The sequence below is a fragment of the Pholcus phalangioides genome, unplaced genomic scaffold, assembly GCF_987345545.1.
Source record: "Pholcus phalangioides strain wild (caught in Gottingen) unplaced genomic scaffold, Ppha-v1.0 ptg000010l_1, whole genome shotgun sequence".
Classification (NCBI taxonomy): Eukaryota; Metazoa; Arthropoda; class Arachnida; order Araneae; family Pholcidae; genus Pholcus; species Pholcus phalangioides.
The window spans coordinates 18712035-18735043 of NW_028301603.1; the positions used below are offsets into that span (position 1 = coordinate 18712035).

The 23009-nt window shown below is 40.9% G+C and overlaps 1 protein-coding gene across 1 annotated transcript in view; it reads right to left on the bottom strand.

The window, feature by feature from the left end:
- LOC149081046 (fasciculation and elongation protein zeta-2-like) overlaps positions 1 to 23009 on the bottom strand; it is a 48931-nt gene that overhangs the window by 19067 nt on the left and 6855 nt on the right. The window contains exon 2 of the mRNA XM_089237804.1: positions 17186 to 17618. Within this exon, the coding sequence (XP_089093930.1) occupies positions 17186 to 17499 (314 nt within the window). The 5' untranslated portion in view covers positions 17500 to 17618. The remainder of the gene's footprint in view (positions 1 to 17185; positions 17619 to 23009) is intronic.

Genomic DNA, 23009 nt, shown 5'->3' on the forward strand with positions numbered 1-23009 from the left:
GGGAATTGGATACTCCTGCTACAACCTTGTCCAAGATACAAGTCATCTCGCCAATTCGACTATAGAGAGACGGAGCTGACGTCTGTCGCAGTTTGGCAAATTTCTCTTCTTTTTCTCGCCAAACTGATACGGTGACATGCAATGGTGACAATTTATGCTGCACATGTGATGGGGGGGGGGGAAGAACATATGTAGCAGATTCTTTTTTTTCTCTCTAAAACTCTAAAAGTAGGGATATTTTGTATTTACAGGAAATTCACCGCCAACAATTCAAAGACAAAAAAATCACTGCTGGAAAAATTCACAGACAACAGTTTGTGAAGATTGAGTGAGAGAATGTGTGACCGAATGAGTTGGTGAATGGGTTAGTGCATAGTCTCCAAAACTTTTTGTTCCATTGCCCTCAACTCAAGTCAGCTCGTAGGATCCTATATTAAACGTACAGTTTCTACCACCCCTCCTTGGACCATTCCGTCGCCCTCTAGGGAGGTGATATGGCCCAGTTTGTGAACCACTTGGTTAGTGCAATGTTTCCCAACGTTTTGATGTTGCGACCCCCCCCCCCCCCCCCAACCTGTAGTGAAGGTCAATGCTCTGCAGACATGAAATGTGCCATTCATTGGTAGTGAATGGAAACTGTAATAAATGAAATGGGAGTAAAAAATGAATGGTAGTAATCCGAGAACCCCTGGGGTAGTGTGAATCACAAGTTGGGAAACAGGGCAAGTGAGTGAGTGACCATATGAATGACTAGGTGAGAGACTATGTGAATGATTGAGTGACCGAGTCAGTGAGTAACCAAAGTGAGTGACTGAGTCAGTGAGTAACTAAAGTGAATGATCAAGTGAGTGACTGATTCAGTAACCAAAGTGAATGATCAAGTGAGTGGGTGAGTGTGCAATTGAGCAACCAAGTGAATGGGTGATGAGTGAACTGATGAATGGATGAGTGAGCAACCATATGAGTAAGTGGATGAGTTACCAAGTGAGTAAGCGATTGATTGACTGACTCCCTCATCTGCTCACTCACAAACTCCCTGATAGGTGAATTGTTGATTTTCTGCACAGATATTATCAATATTTTTAAAATCATGGTTGTAAGAATTTTTCTTTCAGGAGTAAAGGGGATGGAGCCTAGCGCCCCCCCCCCCCCAAAAAAATCCAGGAGACATGGAAGCTATGCCATTGACAAGTTAAACAGCCAGCAGAATTTTATTTCTCATAAAAAAAGTACTCCAGGCCCCAATATAGTACCATTTCAATCACCACAGGTACAAACATCAACACCCATCCTTATCAAGCAGGTAGCCATGAATCATGCCACAATAATAACACAAGGACCGCACCCCCCCCCCCCACACACCAACCAAAAAACATAACAAGAAACTCTCAAAACAGAATATTTATTTTCCTTCCAAAAAACTACATCTTTTCCATCTCTAAATCATCCTTCAAGAAAAACACACACAAGTTTAACGCCCTTGTTTGCTTGTGATGATGGGCGGCTTGGCGTTGCTTTCTTTGTACATCTGCCAACTGCACCCTCGGGAACCATAACATACAACCATTGGTTGATGCACTGGAACCATCTTTCAAAGGACGGAATATAAACAGAAGCCTAACATTTAATGAGGGCAGAGCATATCGCTAAATAAAACCGAACATCCCCCGAAAGATAAACAGTAATGCACACCAAGATAACCTTAATATAGCTTTTATCATAAAGTCTATTTTTCTTTATTTCACGTTTATCTGACGAGAAACGTACGTAAATTCTAATTCATGGCAGGGTCTGTTCCCAGGGCCGCAATTATATGCTTGGTCGGGGCGAAAACGCATTTTGGCGCGCCCCCCCCCACTTGTAATGTTGAAGGAGAGGTTAAAGGGCGAGATTTGCGCCCTCTCTGGTCCGTCCGCCTGCTCCCCTCCTAGTTACAGCCCTGGCTGTTCCTCATAAGCTCGGGCCCTGGGCAACTATGCTTGTAATGTTGAAGGAGAGGTTAAAGGGTGAGATTTGCGCCCTCTCTGGTCCGTCCGCCTGCTCCCCTCCTAGTTACAGCCCTGGCTGTTCCTCGTAAGCTCGGGCCCTGGACAACTATGAATTTCATGCCCCGCCCCCTCATATGTGGTTTCCTCTGAAGCAGAGACATGCAGGGGAAGGAAGATGGAAGGTGACTAAAATACTAAAAGGCAGCCCCGGAAACTTGTGGGTCTTGGGCACGTGCCCAGGTCTTGAACGCATGCCCCACGAAAAAGCTTATAGTTACATTATTTATATAAACGCTTGAAAATTACCTCAATGAAAAAAAAAAAAATTACGGCGGCTGGGAATCGATTAAAAATTTTTAACTGGTGAATCAAAATTTTTTTAAATCGATTAATCGTATTTTAATCGAATATTTTTCGAAACTATAGGTTTAACGTGACCTGTTATGCCAAACAAAGTGGGGGGGGGGCGGGATAAGATGAGCCAAGTGGAATATGAAACACCCAACCAACCTCGAACCGTTTTCGAGTTATGGTGAACAATAATCGATTACGGAAAAAAAAAATGCGTCAAGTCTGAAAAACCCGAATTTGTGAAGTTTCTGCAAGACCTACACGCAAACTAAACACATATTTAGAAAGAGTTGGTAGGGTGTTTCATGTTCCCCCACTTGGGCTCGTCTCTATCACTTTCGTTCGACAGAAGAGGTCACGTTCAACCTTGTATGCTACTACTAAACCAAACATGCACCTCGTCCATATTCCTCTGCGGAACCTCTAACGAATTGGTTCATGTTGGAATGTGTGTGTACGTGTAATGAAACTTGGTGTGAAGTTTGTTTCTGTGTAATGCTTGTTATGTGTAATGCTGCCATCTGCCACCAATTTTTCTAACTATGAGTGAAGTGTAATGATTGAATGTTTTACCGTTGTAACTGTGGAGAGACTTTTTAATGGGGAGATCGGCTCGCATTTGCGCCTCGGAGTTGGGAACCACAGGAAACCAACTTCAGCCGACCACCACTGTAGTGACTGTGGGGTTCGAACCCGGATCCTCGTGATGCGAGTCCGTCACTATGACCACTCGACCACCACAGCGGCAACCTTGTCAGCTACGAAATATATTTTATTGACTTCCAGCACCTATTCGCCAGATGTGAACAAATACAGGAAATACGATTACGAAATTACGGCTACCCGCTTGAAGCAGTTTGATAATTTTTGTCGCACCACGGTCATTTTCTGCACACGAGGGCTAATTAGACCGGGACCTACAATTTATTGCCGATTCCGAACGGCAGGCTTTTTTTTTTTTTTATACTCATCGAGAGGTTGGTGCGTTAACCCCTCGATGGGGGACTCCCTGCGGTAGCAAATTTTTCTGCGGTCATGTTCGCCGTTTCTGTTGTACCCATTTTGTCAGGAAAGTTTTCTGACAAGGACGAACCGGGTATCGCACTCGCGAAACCTCTATACATCCTTTGGTACTTTAGGCGAGTATCTTATCGACCTGGGCTACCGCGCCCTTGAAGCAGTTTAATATGCTGAACATACCTAGTCAAAACCTGTGGAATTTCTTCACTTGGCTCTCTTGTCACTTTTTTTTTTTAACATATCGGTTATTTTAGGTTAGTCCTTGATTTCGAAACTACTTCCGACCGAAGTATTGATTTGTTTTCCTAGAAACTCCTCCCAAACTGGCACGCGTGTGTAGAGGAGCTGATACTTCCGGCGAATACGAAAAACTACTGTTCATAGCAGAGACAATAAATTTCGGTCCTTATCTTGTGAAACTCGATTTGAAACTGAATTCATCAGTTTTCGTTGAATCCACTTGTATTTTTCCATGCCGAAAAATTCGATCAAAATATTGATCCAAACATTTTAAAATATGGTCACATTATATTCAAAATGTTATACAGGGAGGGTGCCCTGTAAGTCCTAATAATGCGGCCTTTATCTCATCAACCGTTTGCCGTAGTGGTATGGTTCTAGTTCAAAAAATGTTCAAAATGTGTTCAGAATACACTCTGTACCAGTTTTGAGAGTGAACATAAAGTGCCAGAAAATTAAAAAATGCAAATTTGTATACGGTCCCCCGTTCTCTAACTTCCAATAATAAAGCTGTTGCCCTGTCTTTCCAGAAGCCAAGGAGAAAAAATATCATGTTTTTAATAACAATATTCGCTGAGATATTTGAATTCAAAAATGTGAGAAAAGTTGGGAAAGAACAGCATAAACTAACGGACAACGCTCTCTTTCCTCATTTATGCTGTTCTTTCCCAACTATTCTCCTATGTTTTTGAATTCAAATATTTCTGCGAATACTGCACTTAAAAATATGGATTTTTTTTTTCTGTTGGTCTCAGAAAAGACAGGACAACAACTTTCCGATTGGAAGTTAGAGAACAGAAAAACCGTATAAAAATTTAGATTATTTTTTTTTTTGAAACACTGTTGCATTTTCACTCTCGAAACTGATAGAGTAATTTCTGAACACATTTTGAGAATTTTTTAAATTGGAACCTCTACGACGAACGGTTGATGAGATAAAGGCTGTGCTAGCACTTATAGGACACCCTGTACAGTGATACCTCGGCCGATGAACGCCTCGCCTTACAAATTATTTCGATATGGATGCATGCTCTGAGCGGCGGCTTAAGCGAGGGTGCACCCGGGCGGCAAATTGTAAGGGGTGGCAGCTTAAGTCAGAAACAAAAATTTTTAAAAATCTTCCAATACTAAAAATTCGCATGACCAAAGGCGAATTTAGGGTTTAGCTGACTGTGGGCTAGAAAAATTTTGCCGCCCTTCTCTCACCCTTGTCTAATTTTCATGACTATTTATTTCTTAAATTTGTGTGCCTCTGTTTTTTTTTATTACTTTTTTCGTCACTCTTTTCCCTCTTGAATTGGTCTCTTGTTTTCTAAGTCACTTTTCCACATGCTGCCACACTGTTTTTGTCACTCACGGCCTTGCAAACGCTGTCACACTTTTCGTCATTCACATGCTAGCAAACTTCATGTCACTCGTTTGGTCACACAAACTCAGTCCTCTCTCTAGGCAGAGGCAGATTTATAGTTTTGTAAATTTCACCGCCCCCCCCCCCATTACACTAATTGTCTTGACTACTCATTTCTTGAATTTATCGCATTGGGCTAATAGCCCCCTAAACCCCTCTGTAAATACGGCTCTGCACATGACATTATGCTTTTGAGCCATACCTTGCCGACAAAGATGTTGAAAATACGGGGTGATTATAAAAAAACTATCCCGACATACGGGCCCCTAACTATCATACCATTCACAGAAACTGAATGAAATTTTGGCATAAGGTATTTTGATCTATGCGCTCAAGAATGATATGGAAAACAACAGTGTCACTCTAACAGTTACGGTTACAGTGAGAAAATTTCGAAAATATCAAATGGCAACACCAAGTTTTTTGTATTGGAATGTGATGTCCATACTGAAAAACACTAAATAGTGTTGGAATGGCACCTGTAGCACGAAAATGCCCGGAGCTAGGCAAGGAAAAAGTAAAAAGGACTTTGCCGTGCACCAGAGCATTAATGTTCGTCACACCGTTTGAGATCCCAGCCTGATTAGTCCTCCACAAGGTCATGTGAAACACAATAAAATGCTTTATTTTATGCTGCTTCTCTGTCCTTATTGGTTGTCCTCACTTTTAGCCTATCTACCGCCGGTGATTTTCATGCTACAGTTGCCGTTCGAACGCTATTTAGGGTTTTTCACAATGGAGATCACATTCCAATACAAAAAACTTGGTGTTGCCATTTGATATTTTCGAAATTTTCTCACTGTAACCGTAACTGTTAGAGTGACACTGTTGTTTTCCATATCATTCTTGAGCGCATAGATCAAAATACCTTATGCCAAAATTTCATTCAGTTTCTGTGAATGGTATGATAGTTAGGGGCCCATATGTCGGGATAGTTTTTTTATAATCACCCTGTACTTGAAGGAGACGGAGCGTTGGGACAGTAATACCAGAAACAAGAATGTACTCTATCACAAGGGGCAAGTGTGCGTTTTAATGCCCCCATCTCGTAATTTTTCTGGAAAGGTCAAATAAAGGCAAATTAAGAATTCGGCTCCTTACTTGTCCGATTTCTGGCGTAACTGAAACGATTTTATAGAAAAAAATTTAAATAAAAGTTACCTCGTCATATTTTTTTTACAGGGTAAGTGTCAGTAGCGATGACTCATCAACAAGAGCTGAAATGTGAATTGAGTTACCTGGCATAATTAAGAACGGTAAGATAACCCAAAAACAGAACAATTTTTAAAATGCGGGACGTATGATCACGTACACTCTATTTAGTAAAAGTAAACTATTGTGGGGTTTTTTTTTCTCAGCAGCTTTATCAGGATCCCCATGGTAAAGCACTGCCAGTCTCCCGCAAGAGTCCCTTTTTACGGGCGGCACATGAGGCTTTGCACCCGGGTGGCAGTACAGCTCAAGCCGATCCTGCATGCGCTAACATTTAGCAACCACGCTGTTAGCTGAATTTTAGCGAAAATTATCATAAAAAAAGCGTCGTGCAATTAATCCATGTCCACCTCAGATTATTTTTCCAGATGTACCTACACCTCTTTCTGAAAAATTTTTGAACCATTTCATGCAAAATGAATGGTTCAGCTAGTAAAAAAAAATGCACTGGGGGGAAAAAAAGAGCCAATGTTTTCAGATCACGCGTTCTTCTAGTACAAGACTCTTAGCATCAGACTGAACAGTCTGGACATTCTAGGGAAGCTTATCTTTTCTATCTGCATGTATCAGACATATAAATGAGCTGAATGGTGGGACCCCTACGAACTCCACTGGGTTGTTCTACCCAGCTACAACTACAGCTGGTATCGATTGTGCAAATTGAGATCTTCAGTAGCTCATCTTCCTGTAAATTCTCATTTATCCAATTTTGGCACTGTTCACTTTTAGCTTCGGTCAGATGGTCTTTTTTTTTTGAGCGCTCCTTGTTAATTAAACAAAAATTGTGTTCAAATTTTGGGTAACACCTGAAACGAATCAAACGATTTTCCGGAACGAATTATCTTCGTTAGCTGAGGTATTACTGTATATAGCATGGGCGGAGATACAGGAATGGAAAGGCATTGCCCCCCCCCCCAGCATCAATGGTGGACCCTACTGATCTAATGTAACTTATATGCATATATATGAATTGACATTATCATCGTCATCATGCCTTCCCCCCCACCCAGACTTTCACATCTATCTCCGCCTATAGTATATAGATACTTAATTTAAGAAATCTAATCAGTTTCGTTTAACAAATCAAGTGAAATTACAAACTTTTTTAATGAATTTCAATCGGATTGATCGAATGCATTAACTAAAATTTTCAACTGTTAATTAACAATTGATCGATTAACTAACCCGATTAATCGGAAAAGACCCAAAAAAAATGTGTCGCACATCACAGAATCGGTGAAAAGAAGGTATAATTTCAAAATTACTTTTAAAAAATTTTCAAAACAAATGAGAGAAATAATCTAAAAATTAATAAGAAATAGTTTTGGTATTAATAAGAGAAGGAAATTTTAAAATTAATGAAAAACGTTTCCAGAATTACTGAAAAATGTTTCTAGAATTATTGAAGATTCATATTCGCAAAAAATGTTTCAGGATTAATGAAAATTCATATTAAATAAAAAATAATTTCATAATTAACGAGAAAATAATTTCTGAATTAATGAAAAATAATCTCAAAATTAAAGAAAAATAATTGCAAAATTGATGAAAATTCATATTCAGGTGAAAAATTAATTTCATAATTAATGAAAATCCAGTCAATGAACGATTTCATAATTAATGAAAATTTGTATTTCATGAAAAAAATCCCACAATAAATAAAATTCACAAATATAGGACCCCCCCCCCACATCCACTGTATGACTCAGAGCTCTGGGGCCCCGTCGATACCGCCCGTAAAGATGGCTCAAATCTAAATACCGCAGTATGACTTGATGTCCCTTGGGCTTTATGGGAAATTTATTTCACCCCGCAAAACGTCTGAAAAGTTGAAGAACCCTGTGTTCTAGGTCATATTTCCTAAAATGGACTCAACACTTACATTTCACCAAGACATCAAATAATTTTTTAAAAAAATAAATAAAAGAAAATATTATCTTTATTATTCATAAACATCCCCTCCTATCCGAGAATCTCAGAAAGAAATTGTAATTTCTCTCTCGCGGAAGCGAAACCGCGTTCTTCCAGAAATATCCGAAAGAACTTCGTACGTACATACGGGCACAGGCGAAATTTTATTCCGCGATTATATAAGTGAATTGGACCAATAAAAATGGTCTCATATTCCGGTTAAAAGCATTTTCTCTCTCTCCATCTCACCCGACATTTCTCCGTCTCTCCCATTGATAAGAAAATTTTTAGGAAAAAAAAACGGATGTTTTTTACGACTTCTTTCTCTACTATCTTTCTGGGAATAATTCGAAGATATCTGCCGTGTCTTACAAATACACGCGGGGAGAAAATCACTATATGAGAAAGAAGAGAAAAGAACCGAAACGTGACAGGAACCTTTCAAAAGGGATCGGAAGTAAGTACTGTGTGTGTGTGTGTAAGCATGAAAGAGCGAGAGGGGTAAGGATCGCGTTTCATGCGGCGAATCAACTGGAAAAGAATCGTTTCCGATCCCCCACGAAGGCAAGGAAAAAAAAAAAAAGAGTACCTACAGAATTTTCTTTTCTTATCCTGTTCGAGTAAGAACTCGGTTCATGAATTCGTTATTCGCACATGCGAGCAACATGAGAAATAGTGTTCGTATGGACGAGAAAGAGAGAAAATTGAAGTGCATCAAAAACACGTTCACATCATTGGAGGGCCTCCCGGATCCAGTATCAAATTGAATAAGGTTCGGCTTGTCCCAAACGGTGTGCCAAATGTGAAAGTTCGTCAGTTCGGAGCAAAATGGAATTTAAAAAGAGCAGTGATCAGTACTATCTTAACCCTTTAAGCGGCATTGACGAGATATCTCGCCACCTCAAAAGCCAGTTATTTTAGCATTGACATGCCTAGATATCTTGTAAAGTTGATTTCTCTCAATGGAACATTCTTCCCTATAACCCTTAGTTTGCACCTGCTGAAAATCGGAAGGTAGTCTATTTCACTGAAAAAAAGAAAAGAAATGACATTTTAGAGGGGGTGTACTGATTTCTGTTGTGCGGGCGTAAAAAGTTGGGCCCAACCCGGCACGGCCTGGGGGTCTCAAGAGAAGAGGGGGGGGGCCCTCACAAAAATGAGATCCGGTTGAAATTTTCCAGAGTAAGCATGTAAGTTCGTAGGCAAGCATATTTAGCCAGGTAGATCATCAGAAAAATTACTTGCCCCCCCCCGGGGGAGGGAGGGGGGTGACCACGATGCTCTTAAGACGGCACTGACTGTGATTCCACCAATGCTAACCAATGTGGCACGGTATTCCTGGATGCTTCGATACCTCGAGATTCAAAATATTCAAAATCCCAGCACTCCCAAGGGATAGAAAGAACTGCGAAATTAAAAAGTCCCCGTGAATCCCTGCTTCAGACTACAGTTTTTAAATTGTCAGGGAGGAGGTGTCCGATCTCGACCTTTCGTAGGGAAAATCAGATCCCATGGGTGGCGGGCCGCAGGTTGTGAATCCCTGGTCTAAACTAATAACTAAACAACAGCCATTCAGAAACAAAACGTTTTCTGTCCGAAACTCTAATGACAGTGTCCCGACAGAACAGACCAGACATGCCCTGCCGTATATCCTGTTGGATATCAAGGCAGGGTATGTACAGGGTACATAGCTACCAGCACGCACCGCATTTTACTGGCGAACCGTTGATCCTAGAGCTATACTTCCAATTAGAAAATGTATTCAAATAACGTAGAACTGAGATGCATCATTCATGGAGTAAGGGGTTGTATACTTATTAAAATAAAAGAAATTAACTTTTTATATACAAACACACTATCTTAAAAAACCCAGTCAGGAAGCTGTTCCCCCGTCTCTCCTGGGGCAAAAAAAAAATATCAGCTTTTCTAATTCGCTGAGATATTCGAATTCAAAAATAGGAGAAAAGTTTTGGGAAAGAACAGCGTAAACTAACGGACAATGCTTCTTCCCTCATTTTTAAGCTGTTCTTTCCTCTTCTTCACCAATTATTTCAAATATTTCTGCGGATATTTCACTTAGAAACGCGGAATTTTTTTGTTGGCCTCAGGAGAGACTGGGCAACAACTTTCCAACTGGGTTTTTCAGAACAGTGTTCGTATAAAAAGTTCTTTTTTTTTTTTTAATTTCAACCACTATACAACCCCTTCTTGCAACATGAACGATGCATCTGAGTTATACACATTATTTGGATACTTTTTCTAGTTGGAAGTATGCCTCTAGGATGAACGGTAAAATAAACCAGTAAAATACCGTGCGTGTACCGTGTGCGAATAATTACCTATGCATCCTGTATATACAGTGAAACCTCACTACAACGATACTCGATAAATCCCTCTATAACGATATTTTTTTTCGAATGACTGTATCCTATAAAGTCTGGGATCCAAACTTGGCTGGTTCAATCACGCTCAAACCTCAGCTGTCCCAATAAACAGTCCTTCATCGACCGAAAACGCCAGGTCTGGTCTCAAGAAACGGAATTTTCAAGCTTCTCGGACATCACCCCGGATGTCCTGGTCTTTCTGACAGATTCAGATTGATTCATAAGTAGACACAGTCAGTGAGGTAAAAGAAAAGAGCCAATTCCGCCAGCGCATAGGCACAGCTGTGTTTTTTTAATGGCTCAACTATAAAGGACCACCTACACGTTGAAGAGCGCCCACCCGTAGACTCATAATGTGGTGACTCCCCCGCCGGGTTAGCTAGTTATTACACTCGGGACTAATATTACCCGAAATGAATAGGCCTAGGCCTAATAACGCTGCGGGGGTAGCGATGAGTCTCATCTCGAAGTCGTTTAACGCCAATGAAACGGAAGCATCTCGAAATTTCTTAAACCGCAAGTAAATTATCACGCGCCAGTTTAAATGTTTTGCTCCGATTTCGAAGGCGAATTTACAGGGGGGGGGGGGCTTAGCACGGGCTATAGCCCAGGGTGGCGAATTTGAGACAAGAAAACTAGTGGAATGGGAAAAGGGTGGCAAAATTATAGATCCACCTAGAGAGCAAGGGACCAGGTCAGTGAATTACCAAAAGAGTGACCTTGAGCAGTGTTTCCCAACCACCGGGCCCGGACACGAGTCAAACCGGGCCGTGAATGATTTTCCGTTTCATTTTCACTATTTACTTCCCGTTAGTCGTGCGTTACAGGGTTGCGAGAACCATTGACCTACAGTGTGTGTGTGTCATTCGATCATTTTTGTCGCACCACGGTCATTTTCTGCACACGAGAGCTAATTAGACCGCGACCTACAATTTATTGCCGATTCCGAACGGCAGGCTTGTTTTTTTTATACTCATCGAGAGGTTGATGCATTAACCCCTCGATGGGGGACTCCCTGCGGTAGCAAATTTATCTGCGGTCATGTTCGCCGTTTCTGTTGCACCAATTTTGTCAGGAAAGTTTTCTGACAAGGACGAACCGGGCATCGTACTCGCGAAAACTCTAAACATCCTTTGGTACTTTAGGCGAGTATCTTATCGACCTGGGTTACCGCGCCCCATGTGTCCAAAAGAGTGACCAAGAAAGTGTTTAAGCATGTGAGTGACCAAAAGAGTAACTCAGAGACATTAGGCGTATTCACAGGGGCGGGATTAAACGGGCTTTGCGAGGGAGTTCTGCCCAGTGCGGCAAATTTGGGGAATGACTGACAGGTCAGGAAAATCATGCCAGAATGGGAGAAGGGCCGGAGTCGTATTTACGGGGCGGGGAGGTGCTAAGCGGGCTATGACCCACGGTGACAAACTTCAGCAATTAGTGATCAAGAACTATTACGGGATTAGAATTATTACGGGAAGAAAGGCGGCAAGATTTTGAACAGCCCGCAGGCAGCAAAGCCATAAATCCACCTCCGCCGGATTCCGGAGACACAAGAAAGGAAAGTTATATCAAGTACATACTTCAAATCGCTACCAACGTCAAATAGGGACAGTAAATAGCCAAGAGGCAGCGAAGTGATGACGGATTACATACAGCTCCTCTGGAGCATGAAATAACTAACCGCGAACACGACGGCCTATTTAACGACCACCGGTGGCCCAAATGCCCACTCACTGGGAAAACAAAGACATGTGATAGGCCGGCGGTAATGATATGCCGTGACCTCAAAGATCATTTCTCTATTGACGAGGAAAGATAACTCGAACAGAAATAATAATGCGAAACATTGGGATGTATGCAATAGCTTATGTTACAGTGACGCCAGAGTTTTACGCCAGAGGGGTGGGGGCAATGCCCTCCAAAGAGGATCAAATATTTAAAATATTTTTATTAAAAAAATTAAAACCTCGAAAGATCCGAGTCTCCTCCCCCTCGAAGACAATAGAAAATTCAAAATATCGAAAGAAAATACCTTTATATTTTCTAACTTCATCAGTTTCTGTTAATTTAAAATGAACTTTGGGATTTTATTAACTCAAGATTTCTCTGAAAGATTCCTTGTGGCCCCTTTCAAAGGTCGATTTTGCGTATGCCCAGGACCGTCTTAAGAACATCATGGGCCACCGGGCCAAAAGATTTTTCTGAGGCCCTACCATGCAAATTCTCGAATATCTCAACCAGATATCATTTTTGTGAGGCACCTTCTCTCTTGAGGCTCGGGGTGGGCCCATGCCTCAAGACGGCACTGCGTATGCCCCCGAATGAAAACTCCAATAACAGGCACTATTCTAAATTCCGTGGAATAGAGCTTTAATGAGTTTCAGAAGAGAATTTGTCACTGCCTTATGGGTGCCCATTATCAAGAGGTCCCACTTAGTTTGGGCCTGATTTTCACACGGACAAGTGAGGCGTTTGTCAAGGTCAAAGGATTTAACGGTGGGTGCACCAGGCGCGCGCTATGGGCCTCGACGTCTGAAGGGGCTCGAAAACACAATTTTACACTTTTTTCTCATATAAGAGGGCCCAATATTTTCTGTACGCAGGGCCTCAATTGAGGTGAGCTTGAGTCAAAGCCACCACAATTCGGACGTAGGCCCGTCATTTTGGGGAGGAGGGGGGGGGGGTCAGCCTGGTTTTCAAAAAATACTATAAATGGTATATATAAATATATATATGCATACATTGAGTAGGCTATACGTTCTTTGCCCCCACCCCGGAAAAAGTTGAAGTGACGGTCCTGTTTGGACGTCTTCAATATCAAACACAGGCTGACTAACCAAGCATTTTTGATCTCATGCTCACTTTGCCAAGAGCTCCCCAACTCAAGACAAATTTGGGTCCAGCTGTCACTTCTGTACTGCAACAAGACATGTACACACAGGTTCTATCAAATCTTTCGAATGTTTACAATCAGGCCACTATCAAGACAAATATTTTGCACCCCTATCCCATACCCCAGTGTTTCCTCAAAGTGTGTATGGACGCAGGATGCACGCTCCTAGGGCCATCACTAACCTTTGTCAGGGGTGCAAGTTGCCAAGAGCTGGAGATATTGATGTTTGTGCTTTGAAATTGGTTCTTAAAGGAATGCATAATATATAATAAACTATTCTGGGAAGCCCACCCATACACAATGATTAGGACAAGAGAACCATGAGTGACAAAAGTTTTAACCACTGCCATACCCAATCAATCTTCAAGGAAGTTCAAGTTTCACAGTGTTTCCCCCCCCCCCCCACCCAGAATTTCTCCAACGGTTGGGTGGTAGAAAGAAACATTGAGGATGAAGGTTGATTTCAGAACATGATATTAGTATATAAATTCCAGCAGCTATCCCGAAATCTTCGCAGAGTGGTTAACTACACCTGCTGGACAGCTTGCGCAGTGAAATGGATCTGTAGAGCAGTATTTCTCTACCGCCGGGCCAAAGCCTAGGACTAACACTAGTCACACTGGGCCATGAGTGATTCGAAATTTTATTTTCCCATTAATTTCTCGTTAGTTGTGTTTATGACAGGGCCAACGCAAAAGAGATTTGCCAGAGATTGCGCAGGCTTCTAAAGGTTGAGAATCACTGTGCTGTAGAGCTTACTGTTATACATATACGTGTGTGTGTGATCAAAATTTTGCTGCATAAGTCTGAATACAGCCACGCAAATAAAAGCTGATACTTCAAGGGTCTGCTGAATATTTATGTCTACATGTGATTCAATCTAACATACTGTACCATTTAAGCAATAAAACTTTTTATCCTCGCAGTTGTATTACTAGACCTGACCAGTGACTAGTTATTATCTTGGATATCAACCGTCACAGTACCATTCGAATAATTTCTTATTTTATAATGGAAAATTTGACTCACTGCAGAAACATTCACTTATTATAAAATAAAAGAAAAGTCTACAGAACTGATTTATTTACTAATTTCATATACAGTCAAAACTTGTCAATGTGAAGCCAAAGGGACAAGAGCAATAAAGTTCAGGGTATCTTTAATTTGACTGTGCCAAACACATCGTTCATTTGAAGTGATACAGTAGATCTCACTAAAGGCATCCTCGTAAGGACCATACAACACAGAGGTATTAAGCCAGAAACCTTTCTAAATGGGAGGAAAAACCCAGTATTCTGAAAATAAGACTTCTTAAACAAAAAAAAAAAAAAATGCCTTAAAAGCGGGAACCCCCACATTTTGCATTATGCTGTTTTGTATAAATGAGGTTTGACTGTACTGTGGTCAATTAAAATACTTAATTCAATCTGTGCAAGCTTGGGTGATGATTTGCTGAAACAATAATTAAATTTGTTTAGTAAGTAGTAGCCTCTACTGACAGGAGAGGTTATTACTACTGAACCCCACATGCACTTTGTTCATATTCCTCTGCAGAACTTCTAACAAATTGGTACATGTTGGAATGTGTGTGTGTGTAGCGAACCTGATGCAAAGTTTGTTTCTGTGTACTGGTTGTTGTGTGTAGTGCTTCCATCTGCCATCAGTTTTTCTAGCTATAAGTGAAGTGTAATGATTGAATAATTGTATTGTTACAATCCTGTTGCTCTCTGTGACAAGACTTTTTAACGGGGAGATTGGCTCAAAGTTGGGAACTACAAAAAACCAGGGGCAGTAGAGGCTATGGGTATAATATAGAATATTATGGGCTGGTTGAAGTTAGGAGGGGATGATAGAATGGTGTGGTAGAACCAACCAGTTTGGGAAACTCTGCCACAGAGGAAAGTTGACATATAAACATTAAGCTATGTGTGACAAGAAATAACTAATGGCGTTTGAAATAAGTAAAAAATGGTTATTCAGGCCTTCATGACACTAACAATTAATGGGCGAGACCAATGAATCTTAAGCTATAACATGCATTTACAGGGTGGCTTAGTGGGGCAAATTAACCGAGGGTGACAAATTTGAGGAATGAGTGTCAAGAAAACTAACAGAATGGGGAAAGGTGGCAAAACCAAAAAATCTGCCTCTGCCTAGAGAGTGAGCGACTAGGTTAGTGAGAAGCCAAACGAGTAACCTGGAAAGTTTGCATGCATGTGAGTGACCTAGAGAAGGGCTTAGCAAATCAAAAAAAAAATTTATTTTAGGCCACAGCCTCAAGAAAAACAGTGTTGAATAATGGTTTTTACTTTTAAATGGCTTTTCATATCCTTTTCCTATGTTAAAAGACACACTGTCACGGAATCAGAAAATTTTGTGTCATTCGTAGACTACAATTTAACAATCACATACAGAAGATTTTAGGCACCAAGTTTTCTAGTGGCCATGGCCTGGCATTTTTCAACCCCTGCCTATAATGTATATGCAAGCATGTGAGTGACCAAAACAGTGCAGAATCATGTGAATGACAAAAAGAGTAACATGGATAACAAGGAACCAGGTCATTGAGTAACTAAATGAGCAACTTGCACAGTGTTTGAAATAATGTGCAAGCACTCTCAAGTGTTTAAAATAATGTGCAAGCATGTAAGTGCCTAAAACAATGTGCATACAAGTGTCTAAAACAACAATGTGAAAGCATACAAGTGTCTAAAACAACAATGTGAAAGCATACAAGTGTCTAAAACAATGTGAAAGCATACAAGTGTCTAAAACAATGTGAAAGCATACAAGTGTCTAAAACAATGTGAAAGCATACAAGTGTCTAAAACAATGTGAAAGCATACAAGTGTCTAAAACAATGTGAAAGCATGTGAATGACTAAACCAGTGTATAAGCATACAAGTGTCTAAAACAATGTGAAAGCATGTGAATGACTAAACCAGTGTATAAGCATACAAGTGTCTAAAACAATGTGAAAGCATGTGAATGACTAAACCAGTGTATAAGCAGCGGAGCAGACATGAAAAACAGATGGGGGACTGAAAGTTGCTGATCGTCACATATATAAGGGAATCAAGTGTGTATGCAGGAGAACAAAGGTGTGTTGCATTGTTTCTTCAGAAATTATTGGGAAGGAGGACTCAGCCCCCTTACAAAAATTTATTGGAAGGGGTCCTCAAATGGCTTCAGCTGCTAGGTTCCGGTGCCTATGGGTATGGGAGCGACTGAAAGATTGACCTAGATCGTGTGCAAGCAACTAAGTATGCAAAACAATGTGCAAGCATGTGAATGACCAAAAGAGTGACTTAGAAAGAAAGGGACCAGGTCAGTGAGTGACCTAGAGTGTGTGCAAGCATGTGAATGACCAAAGGAGTGTGTGAATATGAGAGTGACCAAAAGTGTATGGTAGCATGTGAGTGACCAAAAGAGTGACTCAAAGACAGGTGTATTTACATGAGTGGGGGGTTAAAAGCGGGTTATAAGATGCTGACAAGAAGTGACCTAATTGGTGGCAAGCAAACACTATGCTCATCAAGACTGTTTTAAAACAGTAAGTATGAGGTGGATAATTTTGTTTATAGGCTATCAGCACGTGATAATTAATAACCTGATTGCTGGCATGTATACCAAGTAAAAGAAAAATTTGGCCATGATAACATTAATAATCCATAGCCTCCAAACAAGCCATGAGAGACATCTATGTCGCAACACTGTTGATTTTCCCCGATGAGGATATAATTATTAATTAGCTAATTAATTAATGGAAATGACCACTCACTGGCACTGGTTCATGATCTCCTCCTGGGTGCGGACCTGAACGGGGGCGAACTTCTCGACGTTCTCCTCGTAGTTGCAGAAGCAGTTGGTTATCTTCTCGTCGAAGGTGTTGACGAGGTCCTCGAGCGACTCGGAGAACGTCTCCGAGAAATTGTTCGTCGTCGAGTTGTTGTCGTTGAGCTTCTTCTGGTTGTTGTTGTCCAGGTTGGAGTTCTTGGCGTCCTCGGAACCCTGGAAGTCGTTGAAGTCGGACCATTCCTCGCTCATCGCGAGCGGAGCCTCGGCGGTCAGTTCCGCCATCTTGAAGTCTCGCATTTCTCTCTCTCTCTCTCTCTCTCTTTCCCTCTCGGAAAATCTCGTCAGACGACAGTAGCGCAAACGGTAAACTTCGAGAAGATGCGGAGGAGATACAATGATGATGATGATAGTGATGACTGCGGAGGAGGAGGGGAAAAAGAAAAGAGATAAAAAATGAAGATAAGAAAGAGATAACTATATATGATTATATTATTTTTATGCTGTTGGTATATAAAGGAGCTCATAAGTTCAAGGTTACAATAGAGATGGATAAACCGCGTGTCTTGCTATTGAGGATTCCCAGCCAGTGTCCCAAAAAGCGGTTTCAAAATTATTTTTGTTTAGAAAAATGTGAAAAACTGTCGTCTGTTTCAAAGAACCATGGAGCACTGTTTCAGACCCATTGTTGACTGGAGCATCGTTTTAGAAACATTGTTGTTTGGAGCATCGTTTTAGAAACATTGTTGTCTGGAGCACTGTTGTAAAACCATTTTGTTCTCCAAAAAATTGTTTAAATGCATTGTTGTCTGGCCGACTTTTAAAAAATTATTGTTGTCTAGACAGCTATTTTGAAATCATTGTTGTTTAGACATCGTTGTTATCTTGAAGACATTGTTGTTTAGACATCGTTGTTATCTTGAAGACGTTGTTTAGACATCGTTGTTATCTTGCAGACATTGTTGTTTAGACATCGTTGTTATCTTGAAGACATTGTTGTTTAGACATCGTTGTTATCTTGAAGACATTGTTGTTTAGACATCGTTGTTATCTTGAAGACATTGTTGTTTAGACATCGTTGTTATCTTGAAGACATTGTTGTTTAGACATCGTTGTTATCTTGAAGACATTGTTGTTTAGACATCGTTGTTATCTTGAAGACATTGTTGTTTAGACATCGTTGTTATCTTGAAGACATTGTTGTTTAGACAGACATCTTAATTTCATTGTTGTCCAAGGAGCTATTTTTGAACTATTGTTGTCTGGAGCACTGTTTCAGAACAATTGTTGTCCGGAGCACTGTTTTAGAAACATTGCTCAACAACTCCAGAAAGATTGTTTAAACGCATTGTTGTCTGTGAGCGACTGTTAAAAAACATTTTTTCCATGTCAAGTTGTTTAAAAACCATTAATCGCTGTCCCGAGATTTCTGAACTCCTCGTCCAACAACAATGGATCTAGATCAATTGCCTAGATCAGGGGTTCTCAAACTATGTGCCGCGGCGGCCCGACAAAGGTATTTTAAAGAAACTCTTTGTTAATCTGCTCCGCGGATAAGCGCTGATTAGGGTAAGGGACGCCGCGGGTGGGAAAAGTTTGAGAAGTCCTTGTCTAGACAATCCATTTGCACGGTTTCTGGACAATAATAGTTTGGAAACGGCTCCTCCGATAACAATGGTTTTAACATAGCTCCTCAGATAACAGGTAGGTTTTGAAGTAGCTATCCGGACAAATTTCTGAAATGCTCGCAACAATGCACTAACAAAGCTTTCCAGACAACAATATGGTTTTAAAAATAGCAATCTCCGAGAAAACAATAGTTTTCCGACGATTGGCCAAACAATCCATTTAAACAGCTTTCTGCGCAACAATGGATTTAAACAGCTCTCCAGACAACAATAATTTTAAAATAAATCTACAGACAAAAATGCTTTTAAACATCTTTCCGGCCAGCAATTGTTCTGAAACGGCTACTTACTCAGACAACAATTTGTTTCAAAATAGTTCTCCGAACAGCAATAGGTTTTGAAGAGTCAGCCAGGCAACAATGGTTTCTCGAGAGAGACAGTTCTCAATTGAAAAATCTTGCCTGATAACAGTAGCGCAAACGGTAAACTTCGAGAAGATGCGGAAGATAGAATACAATGATGATGATGAGATGATAATGATGACTGCGGAGAAGGAGGTAGAGGGAAAAAGATAAGATAAGAAAAAAGGGATAAGTATATATAAATATTATTTATATGCGAAACACGAGCTCAAACGTTCAAGATTACAACAGCGATGGATAAACCGCATGTCTTGTTATTGAGAATTCCCTATTAGTGAGATAACAACAATGGGGGAAAACAACAATGTCATTGCTGGTTCGGAGAGCTGTTTTAATGTTTTGTTGCCCGATACACTGTTCAAAAACTATTGTTGTTGAGCTGTTAAAAAACATTATTTTCAAAGTCTGGGGGGGGGGGGGGGGGGCACTGTCATTATTGCTGGGGGGGGGGGGCAAGATGATGATGATGTCGATTCATCTATACATATTATGCATTAGATCTGTCGACTTCACCTTTGATGCTAGGGGGACAATGCCCCCCCCCCACACCCCCCCCCCGTATCTCCGCCCATGCCGAAAAGAAATATCGTTGTCTAGCCAGTTGTTCAAAATCATTGTTTTAGGGAGACTATTTCAAGCCCATTGTAGTCCGACTGGGTGTTTCAGAATCATTGTTGGCTGGACAGCTGCTTTACAGCATCGTTGTATGAATGACTGTTTAAAAACTATTGTTGCCGAGAGAGGTATTTTAAGTGCCTGAGTTGGATGATTAGCCGTTTCAAAACCATTGTTAGAAGGAAAGCTGTTTAAAGCATTGTTGTCCGACAGATTCTTCAAGAACTATTGCTGTGAAGTGAGCTGTTGAAAAATTAAAATCGTCACAGGAGCTGTTTTGAAACCCATTGTTTGCCAGAAAGTTTTTCAAAAGCATTGTTGTTTGCTGCCTGTTCTAAAATCACTTGCTGGATAGATATTTTAAATCCCTTTTTGCCTGAGTAGCCATTTTAGAACCATTGCTGATGAGAAAGCTGCTCGAAAGCATTGTTGTCCTACTGACTACAAACCATTGTTGCTCGGAGAGCGAGTAATGTGTATTTTAAAATATTTATTGTTAAAAATGAGCTGTTTTAAAACCATCGTTCACACGAACGCTATTTAAAAGCTTGTTGTGTGGCCGGCTGTTCAAAAACCATTGTTATTGTCCATTGTTATCTGGTTTCAGAAGCAGTTGTAAGTATTTCAAGCCTTTCAGAAGTCAGTGTATCTGAAGTCCATTATTGGTTGGGAAAACTACTTCAAAGCATTGTTGTTCCTATAGTTGTTCAAAAACCATTGTTGTCCAAAGACCCATTTTGAAACCATCATTGTGTTCATTGAACTGTTCAAGAGCAGTACAAATAACTATTTGAAGTCATCGTTATTGGTAGAGAAATTATTATCAATTGTTACCCAAGTAGTTGTTTCGGAAATCATTATTATCTAGGAAGCCGTTTTAAACGGCTATTGCATTATGCATTGTGTTCTGGTCAGCTGTTGAAAAACGATTGTTCACGAAAGAGACCCATTGTTTTCCGAGCAGCCGTTTAATAATTGTTGTTACCCGGAAAACTTTTCACAAATCATTGTTGTCAGGAGAGCAGCTTCAAAACCTTTGTTGTCTGTTCATCTCATTCAAAACCATTGTTGTCCGGTCCACCTTTTGCAAAACCATTGTTGTTGTTGGGAAAGATATTTTAAAATCATTTTTTTCGGGAAAGATATTTCAAAACCATCATTGTCAATCCAATTGTTCAAAGCCATTGTCGTTAGCAGACCTAAAACCTTTGTTGTCTGTCAGCCTGTTCAAAATCATTGTTGTTGAAAGAGCCATTTTAAACCCATTTTTGTATATTTACGTTTGCCAAACCCATTGTTGTTGGAAAGCCAGTTTAAAAACATTGTTGTCTATCTGCCCATTCAAAGCCATTGTTGTCTATCTGCCCATTCAAAGCCATTGTTGTTGGAAAGCCGTTTAAAACCATTGTTGACGGGAAAACTATTCTAAAACCCCATTGTTGTGTATTAGCCTGGACATATCCATTGTTGTTGGGAAAGCTACTTTAAAACTATCGTTGTGTGTGTACGAAGAGCCGTTTTTAGAAACATTTCTGTCCAAAACGCTGTCTGGCCAATTTCATTCAAGAGCCATTCTCGTCGGGACAGATATTTTAAATCCATTGTTATATATCCGAGACGCCGTTTCGGAACCATTTCCGTCCAGGAAGCTGTCTTATGGCCAACTTCCAGAACCATTATTGTCGGATAGAGTTACTGCACAAACTCATTGTTGTCCGAGTATAGTGGTTTTAGGGTCATTGTTATCTGGACTAGAAAGCTGTTTTCAAACGAACTTCCAGACATCGAAACCATCAATATCACGTATGCTGTGTACCTTCCATAGCAGAAAGGAGACATCATTAATGTTGTTTTATTATGTATGATGAGACGCCATGTAAACGTTCCCCGAAAACACGAGATCATTGAACTCGTCGTGTCATCTCCAAATGGGTCCAGTCGAGAATAAAACACCACGACCGGCAGGTGGTTTTCCATTTCAGAGGTCGGTCATCACCTTGAAGGTCATCCAATGCACAGAGCCTTGAACTTGAGACATACACACAAGCACTCACTCTCATTTATGTGAACATGGAAGAAAAAACAAATCATACAAATCGTGAACCGGATATTTTTTACATTACTTATGGCACGACCATTAATTATCCGATGACCTGACATGACGATAATATTTCACTGCTCCCGTCCAATAATGTTAAAATTTTCATGAGACCATACGGATCGATTCATTTCTCGTAACAAATGGATTTCTTGGACTCCGCGCCGCCCTTACCAAACGGGGCCGGACTGATAATTTATCCAGCCCCGGGATAAATTATCTTGTTGTTTTTTACATAATGAATTTACTTTTGAGGCGGCCCCATGAAAAGTCCTGGCCTTGGGCTTGCTTTACTTAGTTTGGGAAGGGGGGTTTAGGGAGGTAGGCCTTATAACTTCCCCCCCCCGGGCCTCCTGCCCTTAACCAGGGGCGCAACTGATGGGAGTTGGAAGCAGGTGGGTCAGGCATCCCGGATGACCAGAAGGCATAGGCGGAGATACACTTGGAAGTCTGGGGGGCACGGTCAATATTGCTGGGGGGGCACGATGTCAATTCATATATAAACATATATACATTATACATATATGTGTACATATATACATTAGATCAGTCGACTTCACCTTTGACGCTGGGAGAGGGCAATGCCCCCCCAATCCCCCCTCCCCCAGTATCTAAGCCCATGCCAGAGGGGTCACCGAATTCACTCTTTTACTGCTCTTTCTACGGGGGGGCATCAAAATGCGTGCTTGCTGACGAAGTATCTAGCTGCCGTCCTGCCCTTCCGACTACGGCGTTGAAGCAGCACCTGGTTAGAGCCAAGAGTGCTAGGAGCATTCGTTAAGGCAGAGATGTACGCAGTGGTAGAGGGCATGGAGGGACCGTTGCCTCCCCCCCCCCCCAAGACAAACAAAAATTAAAATTATTTGTGTATATTTTTGTCAAAAAAAATTTTTGAATAAAATATCGTAGAAGATGCAATTTTGACACTCAAATGGGACCCCGAAAATTTGTAGGCCATGCTCATGCGAGAAACAGGCCCACATTATCTCTTTTTATCGTGGGACTGAGTAGCCCCAGAATAAATTCAAACACCCCCCCCCCCATCCT